The sequence below is a fragment of the Peromyscus maniculatus genome, chromosome 5 (assembly GCF_049852395.1).
Source record: "Peromyscus maniculatus bairdii isolate BWxNUB_F1_BW_parent chromosome 5, HU_Pman_BW_mat_3.1, whole genome shotgun sequence".
NCBI classification, from domain to species: Eukaryota; Metazoa; Chordata; class Mammalia; order Rodentia; family Cricetidae; genus Peromyscus; species Peromyscus maniculatus.
Genome location: NC_134856.1, coordinates 142758624 through 142771661, shown reverse-complemented (window position 1 = coordinate 142771661; position 13038 = coordinate 142758624). Strand labels below are relative to the sequence as shown.

Here is a 13038-nt window from a genome sequence, read left to right as displayed (position 1 = left end):
AAGGCAACTAGGCATGAAGTTCCACCCTTAGCCATGGAGCTACTGCAATTTTTGCTGCTCGGAGAGACAGAGTCATTGTTCTCTAAGACATAGCCCCTGGTAAGCCAACCACATCAGTGAAAGACTACACACCCAAGAATACTTGGGCAACAAAATTAGTCTTCATCGTTTTAAAAAGAAGTCACAGCATGAGGTTAGTAGTTAAGGATGTACACATCTGGGTAGGGTAGATAGAGGTAATTGAATGTGAGCTAAATAACTCCCAAAGAACCAATTAGAAAAAAGAATATAGTTCCAGGGATCATTTCTGTAGCTTCTTAATGTTCTGGACACTGACTTCCTCTTTAGTGGTGGACTGGGGAAGACTCTGTAACCAATGTGCTAATGTGAACATGTTCACTGAGAAAGCCATCTAAACTTTGATAGTGTCTTGGTTAGACATGGTTCTTCAGAGTTTCAGCAGTTTCATTGCCTCCTTCACTCTCATCTGAGAACTTAGAATTATCCTTGAGAGTCTGTGGTAAAATAGCAATCAGAGGACAGGTTGAAAATTCAGGCAAGATTGCTATAGGATGATCTGTGGCAGAGTTGAGCCCATGTGAGGGATTCTGATGGCTGAGGACAAACTTCTGAGTATCAGACAACACTCACCTTTCACATCATAAATGGAGGGCAACAAGGAGCTTTGGCCGGACTCTTCCTTAAGACAAGTGGTGGCATGGTGGACTTTCAAAAAAAATGTCGCTGAGCATTACCCCCGCCCCATGTGCTCTGGAAAAGGACTGGGCCCACCTCACCGCCTTTCCACTGTGAACAAGGATTCGTTGCATACACGTGCCACTGTTCAGGGATCCTCAAAGTGAAAACTTGTACAGATATTTTGGACAATGGGCTTGAAAAGTTTCACAACTCATTTCACACAGATCAGGGATCTTTAATCCCCATTTTTCTATTTGGATTCCAACTCCTTGGTACAAAGAAGGGAAAACTGCTGCTTCACAATGTTTTTTTTTTATTTTTTTATTTTTTTTAGCTCATAGCATGACTGTCTTCTATTGCTGTGATAAATGACATGAGCAAAAGCAACTCATGGAGGAAAGGGTTCATTTCATTTGTTGTTTACATCCCATCATCAGGAAAATCCAAAGTAGGAATTCAAGGGAGGAACCTGGAAACATAAAATGAAGCAGAGGCCACAGAAGGATACTTGCTATTTTTTTCCCCATGGATTGCTCATCTTGCTTCTGATTCAACCCAGGACCAACTTCCTAATGGTGGCACTGCCCACAGTGATTTAGGACATTTCTGTGACTCACTAGTCAATAAAATTCCTGTAGGACAGACTGATGGAGGCATATTTCCAGCTGTGGTAGCCTCTTCATAGATGAATCAAGCTTCTGTCAAAAGAAAGACAAAAGAAGCTTGATAAAAGAAAGATTACCAACACATTTGAATATTACCTGGTCAGAGGGATGCCAGATATATTAGCACAAAGCTATCATTTCCTCCATGCAGCCACCATGCTTTCTGTGCTCTATTCTCCCTGCTGCCTGACTCACATTTAACCCACATTCCTATAAGAACTATCATATAGAATCATTGTGGAGGAAGATTGAGTGTCAGCCCTCAGCCCTGGAGATTTATCTAAGGGAATGAGGAAGTTGATGGCCTGGTTGTGTGTAATTATGGACTCAGGATGATCCTTAGACTGCTATCTGAAGAATCAAATCTGCCCTCCAAAGTGACTCTTACAGTGCCACAGTCCAGGAGAATGGAGGTGTATTTCACAACTCATCACACTTCTTGGAGGACTGTAAGTACATTCCTAACTCTTCACAGCCTTCCTGGTGTGTTAGTTCCCTGAACAACAAAGTAAAAAAAGAACACTTGCAAAGCCCTTTTGGTAGGGAGTTTCAGCTGCTACACCCCATTGTTGCAGAGGGGCTTTTACCTGAGTTCATCAGTCAATTGAAGGTCAACATCCTTGGAGTGTTACAGTAGGATTCCAGATGTATGAGAATGTTCAAGACTGTAACCACCATTGTACCCACCTCCTCATAGTTCCCAATTGCTAATAAGGTTTGCCTTTGGGTCAAATATCATTTCTAAAGGATAGGTAATGTTTTGAAGGGGAAATTCATGGCTGTCTATATCAAAACGTGGTATTTAATTTTAAAAATTCAGCTGTGTATAAGAAATAACTTATATGAAAAATATTGAAGAAATTTCCTTCCATTGGCTCCTCATTCTGTTATCACCTCATTTCAAAATGTAGATATAGGGGCAATGTAAAATTGCAATTTTCAGAAGATTCTGAAATTGAGTCTCCAAACATTTTTCTTTCCAGAAAAATTAATTATTAATAAATCCCTTTACCTCTTCAATTAGAATGACATTAAGGAAGAAGAAATTTAACAGATTAACAGTTATTTTCTTTTGTGTCTCAAACTAGAAGAAAACCAAGATAAAACAGTAGTGAGAAGTCAGATTTAAAGGGATGGTTCTCACCATCCTGCACCAGCAAGGTCCTGGGAGGATTCATGTTTCCCCCTAAAGTCCATTTTGTTTAACCTTTCTGAGTCTGTGGATTGTAGCTCGATTATCATTTACTTCACATCTAATATCCACTTATAAGTAGGTATATACCAGATTTGTCTTTCTGGGTCTGGGTTACCTCACTCACTCCGGATGATTTTTTCTAGTTCCATCCATTTGCCTGAAAATTTCACAATTTCATTTTTAACAGCTGAGTAATACTCCACTGTGTATGTGCCACAATTTCTTTATCTATTCTTTAGTTGAGGGGCATTTAGGCTTTTCTTCCAGCATCCGGTTATTTTCAATAAAGGCACAATGAACATAGTTGAACAAGTATCCTTGTAATAGGATAGAGCATCCTTTGGGTATATGACTAAGAGTGGTATAGCTGGATCTTGAGGTACATTGATTATCAGTTTTCTCAGGAACCACCATATTGATTTCTACAGTGGGTGTACAAGTTTACATTCCCACCAGCAATGAAGGAGTGTTCCCCTTGCCCTACATCTTTGCCAGCATGAGCTGTCACTTGTGTTAATGATCTTAGCCATTCTGACAGGTGTAAGATGGAATATCAAAGTAGTTTTGATTTGCATTTCCCTGATGTCTAAGGATGTTGAACATTTTTCTTTAAGTGGTGCACTCCAAGAGAGTGAGTCCATGCCCTATACTACCTGGATGGCCAGGAACTGGAAACTTGATAGCCCAGAGACCTAGGATTGATGCCTTGTCCTGATGTTGTCAGAGTGTCCTCCCCCAGCAGCAGATGGGAGCAGATGCAGAGACTCACATGTGGAGAGAGAGTCTAAATTGGAGGTCTTCTTTGACTTCTGCTGTAACAGGTCAAGGGACCCTGTGGAATAAAAGTGGGAGAGGACACCAGGAAAACACAGCCTGCTGATTCAACCAAGCAGGGCTCACATGGTCTCACAGAGACTGAAACAAAGGCAAAGTTTGCATACATTTTGGCTATAGAGGAATGAAATAATATGTCTGCCAAAGAGAATCAGAAATATGAAAAACGTGGGGACTCTTGCAAACTGCAAGGTATTCTAGTCTGCATGGAAGAAATGACAAATCTGTTCTCAGTCACCTTTACAGGCAACCCACTGAGACGGGAAGTGACACTTCCTCCCAGTGATAGTGACAGCACAGATGGAGGGGAGGAATAGGAGTTATGTGGGCTTCAGTTCATGCATGCATGCATACATACAAGAATCACAGAGAACAGATGACCAAGTCAATTGTCTGACTCACATGCCAATTTCTATACATTCTTATGGTAATGTAATTCAAAGAGTCCTGCTGAAAAGGAATACTTTGAGAATCTGGTAAATTCTCTTTTTGAACTTTAGAAGTTAAAAAAAGAAAGGAAGAAAGGAAGGAAGGAAGGAAGGAAGGAAGGAAGGAAGGAAGGAAGGAAGGAAGGAAGAAAGAAAGAAAGAAAGAAAGAAAGAAAGAAAGAAAGAAAGAAAGAAAGAAAGAAAGAAAGAAAGAAGCCATTGCTTTTGTAATGTGGCCACAGTATTTTTTGAAGTTCATATTTACATGCTATTTATTGTTTTGTGAATATGAGAATATAATTTAAAAAGAATTTTAAAAAGCATTATGTCAAACTAACAAGCTAGACTTCAAGTTAAGTATGCTATGATTTTATTTATGTGATGTTTTAGAATATGTGTCCATTAGACGGAACATAGAGAATGGAAAGGGACAATGTATAAGTGTGGAGAATAGTTATTAGGTTTGTCCTGAACTGTAGAAATGTTCTGGGATCAAATGCCATTAATTTAAGTATTACATTTCATTTAAATATTATCCCAGCACTTGGGAGGCAGAGGCAGGCAGATCTCTGTGAGTTAGAGGCCAGCCTGGGCTGCTGAGTTATAGGAAAGACGCCAAAGCTACACAGAGACCTTGTTTTGAAAAACAACAACAAAATTATATAAATACTGAAATATTCATTTTGATATGAAGACACTATTTTATATAAACAGCAAAATACTACACATACACACTATGCACACACACAGACACACACTGGTGCAGTGGTGTATGTCTTTAATCAGTCATTATGGAGGTAGACACAGTCAGATTGCTGTCAGTCAACAAATCTGGTCTGCACAGAAAATTTCAGGTCAGTATGGGTTATGCAGTGAGACACTGTCTCAATAAATAAAAAAAAACATAATTAGAAATAAAAATCAATTCAGGTGTCTTATGGTGATCAGAGGGAGAGACAGTTAAAATGTTTAAACTGAGAGATCCATATGCATACACACCTGTCATTGGGTTGCTTCTGGGGACACACATCCCTATCTGTGAGGACCTGACAGGTAAGGGGATGAAGAAGCATTGCTAGAAATGATTCTTCCTGCTGTCTCTTATTTTAAGTATGGGGCTTACAGAGAAATAGCAGTGAGGTTCCCAGTATTGTTCTGAGCTGTTTACACATGGATCTCCTCTCATTTTTGCAACTACGGTTCACAGGGCTCTCCAGACTTCAGTGGAGGTCAGCACTAACCTGCGGGCTTGATTCAGTCCATCTTGGGTAGGTTGAAGAACCTTGTTTTCCTAGCAAATGGAGTTGCCACTGATCATGACCTCATATGAAAACCTGTGTGTAGATGATAAACTGTCTTCTGTGAACAAACTTATTCATGAAAGTGTCCACTGAAGTGAAGCATACAGATGAAGGGTGATCCTACCTGCCTTTCTAATGTGGGGCAATAATGTCAAATCAGGTCATGCTAGAGCAGCTTAGAAATCGCAAGTGAGCTTTAGATCCTTTCACATGATTCCAGGACCACACTTGATTCTTGAGGTGATCTGAGAAGATCCCTAGGTCTCTGCAAGAACGTGGTCATGTTTTGACAAAAGTGCTCACTCACCTGGTGCTATATTGGATAACCAAAATCCAAGGAAACTGCTGCCTAAGAGGAACTTGTCCTATAACATCATTACAAGGAAATGTTTATTAAGGATGCTGGAGATACGTATAATAAGGATGACACAGTGGGGAAAGTGGGTCTGCTCAACATAAGTCCATATAACAGAGTTTATAGCCAAGGAGAAGAGTTGGGGATCTGAAAATGTGAAAACAGAATAACAAAACAGAATCAGAGTTGAAAGACTATGGCTGGACAGATGTTCAGGATTCTTGCTGCAGATGAGCAAGGAGGAACCCTGATCAGATTTGAAGGGTGATCAGATAGCAATAATGATTTCTGGTGACCTGACACATCAGAATTTTTGACAGAAATGAGATAATACAAGAATATACATAGACATTATTAGCAGAAAGTCAGAGCTCTGAATGGGGCAGTCCAGGTTTATTTAGCAAGTAATGTATAAGTTGGTATTTCAAAGACATATGGCCTTAATACTGTATTACTCTGACATAAAAAGTCCTCACTGCTTCTCTTACTTTTAGAAATTATTTGTTGAGTTTAGATTTTGTGCAAACTTGCCAGTGTAGGATGTAGGGTGTATAGTGTCATATATTTCTTCTGTGATCCAAGAAAACAAAAAAATGCTACAATAAATGAACAAACAGAATATGGTATCTCCATGTAATAGAAAAAAATCACATAACCTGGATAAAGAGGAGATTTTGACAGTAGCTACTGGTTACTAAGTTATTTCCTAGTTGTCTCCTTTCAATACTGGTACAGTGGAAATTACCTCCAATATGGCAATGGTCAAGAAAAACACTCCACCTATGGTAGCAGGCAAATTCCTAAACAGAGAAATTGAAGTGAGTGGTGCTGAGGTTGAGGACAGGAATTAGAGGTTTATTATTTGATGAGTTCACATTTTCCTGAAAGCAGATAAAATCTTCCCAGAGATCTACTTGGTGATGTTTGCACAATGATGGTGCCCCTAAGGCCACTGAGATTTATATCTAAAACTATAAATGTTGAAATTTCAGGTGATGCATGTGCTACTGAATGCAAATACTGACAGGTTTGATGGTGCTGGATAACAAGTGTTCAACTTAACCTCAAGTAGAGAAATGTCAGATAGTTTCATGAAACCATGCGTGCTAGGACCTGAATTTCCCTTCTTTGCTTTGGTCTTGAACACTTTCTATGTGGAGTCACCCCTCCAACATTGGAATTTTTATGAGTACTAGCTGTGTTCTTCTGTGACATTGAAAAGAATGCACGCCAAAGTTAGTGTTTTCAAACATCTCAATGTAGCTTTGAATTAAACATGAAATAAGAGACTAGAATATCCTAACTGAACCTACTCCGTGATGGTAAGTAACCCCAATCTCTGATTTTAAGCTAAGTGCTATGCTGAAATCCTATGTAGCTTTTCTTTCAAACTCCTCATCCTCATTTTGAGCTACTATTAAGATAAAATGTCAGCCCATATTGTGATCCAAGGCATGAAAGGTGGTTCCCTAACTTCTTCTGTGAATGTCTATAAGTTCCACTCCACATAATCCACTCAAGCTGTTCACACCCACCCCTCCGGGACAGGTAAGATCTGATCTCAGTAGGAGCCTGAAGGCCCAATCCAGTTACGTGATAGTCAATCAGCAGAAGGGAAAGATTGATTGGGAGGGCGTGGATTAGCCAGAGACTTGAGATTTAAAGGCTGAGTGAGACATTGCTGGGCCAGATCTGACACCTCAACAGCCTTAGAAGAGCTTCCGGAGTGCATCGAAGCAACAGACGTTACCACAGGTGAGGCCTTTCTTCTGCCAAGGCAGAATGGGAAGTGACCCTGGAGGCGACTCCATGGAGAATCAGGCAGAGCCCCAGGAATGAGAATATCCTCTTAACCTCAGCAGTCCTGCTGTGTGGAGGAAGAGGAAGGTGGGGAAGCCAGAGGGGGAAACCTGGGCCCTCTTTGGTCCAGGTTTGTATAAGATCCAATTCAGTGCAAGCCTGGTCCTGGCCAGAGAGAGTGACAGCTGATACCATGCACACCAGGGTCATGCTCATCTCATTCTGACCCTACAGAGATCATCATATTACACATCAGCCCTGTGTAACTATTTCTTTTCCTGATTGACATGTGCAGAAGGAGTACCAAGTGGCACGCCACTTGTCAGTTCTCATAGGGAATGCTACTTAAGAGACCCAGCCAGGCCTGATCTTGGGATTTCAGGGTGTTTTTATCTAGCACTCCATCATCATGGTGTCTCCAGCTTCCACTGGCTTTTCCATTTGAGATTTTTTTCCCTCATTGATGTAATGAGTGTGTTGCAAAGTCTCAATGGTCTAATAGAGTACTAGAAATTTTGATTTTTCCCATATTTTCTAAGTAGGACAGTCTAGAATGTTTCCTCTTGAGAGAGAATGTTTCAAACAGCCCATATACTGCTCTGCATTAAGGAATCCCATACAATGTGCTCCTAATTCCTGGGGAAACTTGTACTTAGGATCAGAAGCCACATAAGAGAAGATTTTTATCATCAATAATCCTAGGTTCACTCTGTCCAAGTCCCTAGATATGTGGCTTTTGAATTTTGATGTCCATCGTCATTTTTCTGATTAGGTAAATTTGTAGTACGTTAGTTTCCATGAATTTCCGGAATTTTTCCCACATGCTCTGCAACTTTATATAAAAATTAAATGTTATCCATGACATCTCTGTCCCAACCTCATATTTAGCCATTTAAAAAAATCTTTGAGTAAATATTTGAGAGAGTAGTTGGAATAATTTTATTCAGCATAGGTGACTTAATTTCTCAAGAGTGTTGGTGTATTCTCCTATTCATTTTTGTTACTCTGTAGGTACTTAAGACATGACTCCTACTGTCTTCTTGGTCATCCTGTGTTTGGGAGGAGCCTCAGGTGCTCCAAAACCAGATTACAGTTTGGATGCTGAGTGGGAGGAGTGGAAGAGGAGCTATGAGAAAACATACACCCAAGTAGGTCACATGGACACACAGAGGGTCCTTGTAGAGCATGTTCATTGCTGCTTGGGGTTCATGGATTTAATAGAGGTCATAGATGCCACCCCTACTTGAGGTATTAGTGTAACATGGCATGAACACAAGGTGGCCACTGTCTCTGCTCATCAGGGTGTTGAGAGTGGCTTGCTTTAGTGTCCCAAGATCCCTCTCCATGACCTCTATGCATATGCAGCTAAAAGTCAACTTGGTCAGGTAGTGCACGGATATAATTGGAAATAAATGACATTCATTATGTTTATTTCCAGGAGGAAGAAAGACAGAAGAGAGCAGTATGGGAAGAAAATGTGAAAATGATCAAACTGCACAGTGAGGGGAATGGCCTGGGGATGAACAACTTCACTGTAGAGATGAATGAATTTGGTGACATGGTCAGTATGACTCAAACTGTTTCACACTTTTTCATTTTCTCTTCTGTTGTTTAAATGGAGATTTTATGTACTTTCCTTGAAGACTGGTGAAGAAATGAGGAAAATGATGATGGAGGGTTCAGTTGTGACTCTAAAGAATGGGAAACACATCCAGAAACGAGGCGATCCCAAAATCCCCAAAACTTTGGATTGGAGAACACAAGGTTATGTGACTCCTGTGCGGAGACAGGTATTACAACATCACATGACTCTCTTCCTCAACTACTGGGGATGCAACTGTCATTGAGATGTCTGTATTATTTGGCTGTGGTATGATATGCTGTTCACTAAACACATTTTTAAGTTGACTGCCACAGATATTGTCCTTAGCATTCGATTGCTAGTAACAAATGTTTCTTAGTTGTCCCAAGGAAGGAGAAATCCCCATTCCATGCCTTAGTAATTATAGGGTCCATACAGGTATAGAATGCATACCTATTACTTCTATGCATTACTTACTGTTAAACCTCCATCTAGTGGTCCTAATATATGTCTCTCCAGACTTAATTTCTTTGATTAATGACATTTATCACACCTGGTAACAAGTGTATCAGGACTTTATGTGCACCTGTGTGTGTTTGTGTGGCTAGCCACTGGGGCATGAAACACCTCCCCATGGAGACTGACCCTTCATACCTAGGCATCCATAAAATGCTAATAGTTCCCTTTTGATGAAGTACTCAACTACTTGAGTTGTTATTGCAGTTATTATTTGTTTGTGGACAACAATATTTTCTTCTCTGCTCAGGGAGGTTGTGGTGCTTGTTGGGCTTTTGCTGTTGCTGGTTCCATAGAAGGACAGCTGTTCAAGAAAACAGGCAAACTGATCCCACTGAGTGTACAGAACCTAATAGACTGTTCTAGATCTTTTGGCACTAATGGCTGTAAAGGAGGCATGATGTATAATGCCTTCCAATATGTGAAGAACAATGGAGGTCTGGAGGCCGAGGCAACCTATCCATATGAAGCAAAGGTGAGTGGGCTTCCTGGGATGTCATTTCAGTTTGGCTAGGGCAAGGGGAAAATGGCAGAAATTATAATCCATTTCCTTCAGACTTCACATTGAATGTAGAGTCTCTCTGCACACCACCACTGCTGTCATTGCAGTGTCCACCATTGCATGGTTGCCTGATTCCACGGTTCCATGTAGCTGTTCCTGCTTCTATGCACATGGAGAATGTGCAGACCATTTCACATATAATACAGATTTCTGCTCCATAAAAAGTTTCTTACGGATAGGAAGACTGATGAGGTGTCATTGAAGACACGAGAGCTGATTTTTCAGTTCCAAATCTCCCAGTAACATTTCACTTCCTGGAATGATTTATAACAGTCCAAATGTGGGGATGGTCCACCGCAAAGGGCCGAGTGTTATGCTTCTGACTCTTGCTCTCCAGAAGGTAGATGGAAGTAACCAAGTCTTTTAACTCTTTATTTAATTATTTATTTTAAAGGAAGGACGCTGCAGGTACCGTCCTGAACGTTCTGTTGTTAAGGTCACCCGCTTTTTGGTTGTCCCAAGGAATGAAGAAGCCCTAATGAATGCTTTAGTAACTCATGGGCCTATTGCTATTGGAATTGATGCTAGACATGAATCTTTTACAAAATATACGGGAGGTAAGTATGTGTTTTTCTAGATATTAATGAAGAATGCTTGTGATCCTTTGGAACATGCCAGGATGATATTCTAATAATGTATAAAATTGGATGTGAGTTTTAATTTTACACTTGTTAGCACAATAATCATGTGTGTTGTTTCTATATGACTCACATACCTATGCATCTGAGTACTTCATTATTTATTATATTGTTTAGCTTTATTCACTCTTCCCTACTTGGTATATATTATGGTATGGAGAAATTGCCTTTCTAGAACTAAATTCTAAAGAGTGCCTTGAATTAAGAAATTTATGTTGAATTATAATTTCTTGGAATGAGATTCTATTAGCAAAAACACAAGATGTGAAAGAGTCACCTTATGTGGGTATAGGGAAGTGCTTGTCACCAAAGTTATGCTCATTTTATTTATTTATTTATTGGATTTTGATGAGAACTTGTATCAGGATTCCTGTTAACAATGTTTTCTATTTTTATTGGAATTTCTGTAATTTCAGTTCACTTAGAATATGCCTCACTCATTGTTGTTGACCATGATCATTATCAGGTTCCTGGTGCCTTTTACTCCAGTGATTTTCTTTTTCAGGTATATACCATGAACCAAACTGCAGACCTGATTCTCCTAACCATTCTGCGCTCTTGGTTGGCTTTGGCTATGAAGGCAGAGAGTCAGAGGGCAGGAAATATTGGCTGGTAAAGAACAGGTACAAATAGCTAAAATTATTTGTATTTTAGGTTTCAAATGGACTTCCTATTTGTAGTTAGTTTAGATACAAGTTACATAGAACATTGTTATAATTAAGATAAAGAGGAATATTTTCTCTTTTTTGCTGAAATGTAGGTGTTCTCTGTGTGTTTATATTTGTATATGTTTGTGTGTATGTGTGTGTATTTGTGTGTGTGTTTATGTATGTGTGCATTTGTTTATTTGTGTGTGCATGCGTGTTTGTGTATAGGTCTGCTACTGACATTAGTTGCCTAAGTTGTTCTCCACCTTATATATTGGAGAGGTGAGTGTCACTGATCCTAGAGTTTTCTATTTTTGTTAGTGAGCTTATCCAGTTTGTTCCAGTTATTTCTCGACTTCTGTAATTATAGATTGGCTGCAAAAAACATCCTAGTTTTCTTTTACTGTTATTTTTATTTGTGTGTCTGTATGAATGACGGCTGTATGTAGGCAGATGCTCATGCAGACCAGATGAAGATGCCACATTCCTTACAGCTCCAGTTACAGGGATTGTGAGCTCACTGACTTGGGTACTGTGGTGGGTGGGAACTTTTGTCCTGTGGAAGAACTCCAAGTGCTCCTAGTCACCAAGACACACCTTCAGCCTCATTCTGGCTTTAAGTGGAACTCGGACTCCAACTCCAGACCTTCCAGTCGTGGGATCTGGCTTTACTGTCTGGTTCCTGTCTTTGTCTGGAGCAGCTAACATATAATGTATGAACACAGAGTTCAGATTCTGTTGTTGATTTCCTTGGGAATCAATATGTTTGCACTATTGATTTTCTATTTCTCATTGGTTATTTCTGAACAACCTGTGGGTGGAATATGTCCTAATTCTCCCTGCTATTATTTTCACTGTTCTCTGTGAGATAAATCTTGGTACTCTGGAATTGACTCTGTCCTTTCTGATGCTTTCTATTAAATTGGCCTCTGGCTCAGTACTCAAATTCAGAGTTATTGTAAAATTCCATTCTGCTGTGTCTTTTCTACTAAATGGAAAACCTGATTTCTTTCAGCCATGGTGAAAATTGGGGAGAAAAAGGCTACATAAAGATTCCCAGAGATCAGAACAACTACTGTGGAATTGCTTCCTACGCCATGTACCCCATATTGTGAGCTGCCCAGGGGTAAGAAGGAAGGGAAGATATTAGGACAACACATACAGAAGAATCCCACCCTCTTCAAAATGGCCTGCCTCTACTGTGTGCAGGAGACACTTGAGTCATTGAAAAGCTAGGGTAGGTGTCCAATCTGTGGTATGTTTCCTCTAGTAACACATGACTGCTGCTGTAATTGATGCTCTGCACCGATTTGTGTTAATAATTCCTGTAGTGACTTGATTTTAATTTTTTTTCACTGTACCAAATGATGTCCTTAGAAATAAAAGTTAAATTCAAATGTAGTATCTAGTATTCTTCTTGTGAGGTGACTTTTTATGGTCAAACATGGTATTCATCTTGAAGACAGAACTGACTGGTGTGCTGGTGTTTTGGGAGAATGGTGGGTGGTTTCTCTGTGGTGGATGATCTTCAATCATTGGCTGTGGTCTGCATATAGAATTCTATTTATATATTAGTGACCCTGTTCTGAAGGACGATATGGAAACTTCTGGGTTTGATACTTTTAGTTTACATGAATTAACCCAGTTTCAATCCTTTGCTGCTTTGTGGAATGTGACATTAGTGTGTCCCCACTGCATTGTGCTGGGCTGTGACTCTCCCTTTCCAGCAATCCAATACTGTACTAGCTTCCCTGTGACTGTGTCATAGAAATCAAAGTGAGCATGTCTGCAATTACAGGAATTATCTTCCAGTGCA

The 13038-nt window shown here is 39.9% G+C and overlaps 1 protein-coding gene across 1 annotated transcript; it reads left to right on the top strand.

Annotated features, from left to right (window-relative positions):
* The first annotated feature begins 5259 nt into the window (after positions 1–5259).
* Positions 5260–12623, top strand: LOC102925082 (cathepsin 7-like). Its single transcript, XM_006981721.3, has 8 exons — positions 5260–7232; positions 8289–8425; positions 8716–8838; positions 8921–9067; positions 9626–9850; positions 10332–10494; positions 11081–11198; positions 12238–12623. Exons 2-8 carry the CDS (start codon positions 8300–8302, stop codon positions 12335–12337), a joined length of 1002 nt encoding a protein of 333 aa, XP_006981783.2. The 5' UTR covers positions 5260–7232; positions 8289–8299; the 3' UTR covers positions 12338–12623.
* The last annotated feature ends 415 nt before the right edge of the window (positions 12624–13038 follow it).

Excerpts from the sequence above, each read along its gene's own strand:
- LOC102925082 (XM_006981721.3), top strand. The coding sequence starts at position 8,300 with ATGACTCCTACTGTCTTCTTGGTCATCCTGTGTTTGGGAGGAGCCTCA. Across the intron at positions 9,851-10,331 it reads CCTATCCATATGAAGCAAAG|GAAGGACGCTGCAGGTACCG; the intron begins GTGAGTGGGCTT and ends TTTATTTTAAAG. Across the intron at positions 11,199-12,237 it reads TATTGGCTGGTAAAGAACAG|CCATGGTGAAAATTGGGGAG; the intron begins GTACAAATAGCT and ends GATTTCTTTCAG.